General features: G+C 35.9%; 1 protein-coding gene across 1 annotated transcript in view; it reads right to left on the bottom strand.

Annotated features, from left to right (window-relative positions):
- The window catches only part of ALS2CR11 (amyotrophic lateral sclerosis 2 (juvenile) chromosome region, candidate 11), a 230,230-nt gene that overhangs the window by 167,738 nt on the left and 60,454 nt on the right, over positions 1-2,038 (bottom strand). The window contains 1 exon segment of the mRNA XM_012655124.1: positions 355-434. Coding sequence (XP_012510578.1) covers positions 355-434 — 80 coding nt within the window.

Here is a 2,038-nt window from a genome sequence, read left to right as displayed (position 1 = left end):
AAAAAAAAAAAAGTCCTTTACCTTTTTTCCCAAAAGAAATATCTCCCTAGCCAACTTTCCTCATTAGGTTACCCTTCCCCTCCCTCTTTCACCCATGAATTTGGCATTCCCTCTCTTCTTTTTCCTATCTCCAGACCTCCTCATCCCCTCTTTCTGAAAGGGTATACCCAGAAGTTCAAAATTTCTCCTACCTTACTAAGCAAAGCAATTCACTATTCTTTTTACCTTGGAGTCTACCCCATCCTGGCTATATCCTGGGGGCTTCTTAAAATAACCAAAATGCTCCATCGAGTGGATTAAATTTTTTAAAATGCCACATGATCTGACCATATTAAAGAGACTTAAAATACTTACGTCACAGGATCTGTTCTTTCTGGAGGTGGTGTAGTATTCACAAACATGGATGGCTCAGTAGTTTTCTGAAAAGGTTTTAACTGAAAAAAATGTAAATATATTTTAACACTGTTTAGTTACAATTATATTTCAATCTAATACTCTTAATACCCCAGGTCTATGGAATAGGTCTTAAGTGACACATGTAAGGAGAAAAGGAATGAAGAGAGGAAAGAAAAAACTAACATTTATTAGTACTAAATATTTGCCAAGCATTTTTAACTTTAATTGTATTCAATCATCTCAATAAATCTACACAGTAGATAACTGTGCCTATTTTACAGATGATATTGAAAATCAGTAATTTGTTCAAGGTTACACAATAGGAGAAAGTCAGAATTTGAATGTAGCTTTATTTGCCCCCAATGCAGCACTCTTTTTTATAGTCTCATGATAGGTAAGTAGGGGACTATATCAGCCAAAGGTTCATAGACATAAAATCAAGTTTTGGTTTGAACTTTTATTATATATACAATTCTTCTCCATACAATACCTTTGTTTCTTGTTTTTAGTAGATTCCACCTACATAAAATGATATTTGACCAGCTTTATCTGAAAAGGATGTATCTCCTTAAAAATGGCTATGTTACATGTTATACTTAGGTTCAGACACAAAACCTACCTCTGAAGTTGGTGCTCATAAGCCATGACCATCACAAAAAAGAGTGAACAATTAGGGGTCCCTATAAGGCCTAATTCATGATAAGAAATAAAGAAAACGGGCAGAAGAAAAAGAAAAAAAATTAAAGCAGAGACTGGGCGTGGTGGCTCATGCCTGTAATCCTAACACTCTGGGAGACCAAGGAGGATCACTTGAGGTCAACAGTTTCAGACCAGCCTGAGCAAGAGCAAGACTCCAACTCTACTAAAAATAGAAAAAATTAAGTGGGTGTGGTGGTGAGCGCCTGTAGACCTAGCTGCTCAGGATGCTGAGGCAGAAGGATCGGTTGAGCCCAGTAGTTTGAGGTTGCAGTGAGCTATGATGATGCCCCTGCACTCTAGCTGGGGCGAAAGAGTGAGACCCTGTCTCCAAAAAAAAAAAAAATCAAAGCAGAGAAGAAAAAAATAAAAGCTTGTTCCCTGTGTCCTTCATCTGTATATTACTTCTGATTCAAAATGTATTAAAAATCATTATAATATATTACAGGCAAAATTTAAAAACATACTACAGGGATTTCTCAGTTAACACAGCAATAGGCTCATTTATTAAGACTGCTGTCTTCACTCTCAATTCCTAATTAAAAAACACCCAAGACTGTAAAAAAAACAATAGCGAAAACTGGAAATGAAAGATTACATGCAAAGTATAAAGGTCATTTTCCCTATATAAGAGCAGCATTAATGGGACTGGATTTTTTAATGCTCTCATACTCAGGGATATCAAGAGTTTTTTCAAATATTTGGTGAGAATATATATTGGTGCAACTTTTCTAGAATAATTCCTTGGAAAGGTCATTGTTTTGGGCAATACTTCCCCTTCTATGAATCTAGCTTAAGGACATAATGAAAGGAAAGGACACAGGTTAGTACACAAAAATGTTCATGGCAACATAGATATGTGGTAGTGAATTAAAAGGGGCAAGGCAAAGCCAGGAAGATATTTTCTTTGGGGATTACTCTCTTGAATCAAGGCGAGTTTAAATAA

This window comes from Propithecus coquereli, unplaced genomic scaffold, assembly GCF_000956105.1.
Source record: "Propithecus coquereli isolate 6110/MARCELLA unplaced genomic scaffold, Pcoq_1.0 Scaffold113, whole genome shotgun sequence".
In the NCBI taxonomy this organism is placed as follows: Eukaryota; Metazoa; Chordata; class Mammalia; order Primates; family Indriidae; genus Propithecus; species Propithecus coquereli.
The sequence above is the reverse complement of the archived record's forward strand: the minus strand, read 5'-3'. Positions and strand labels throughout refer to the sequence as shown.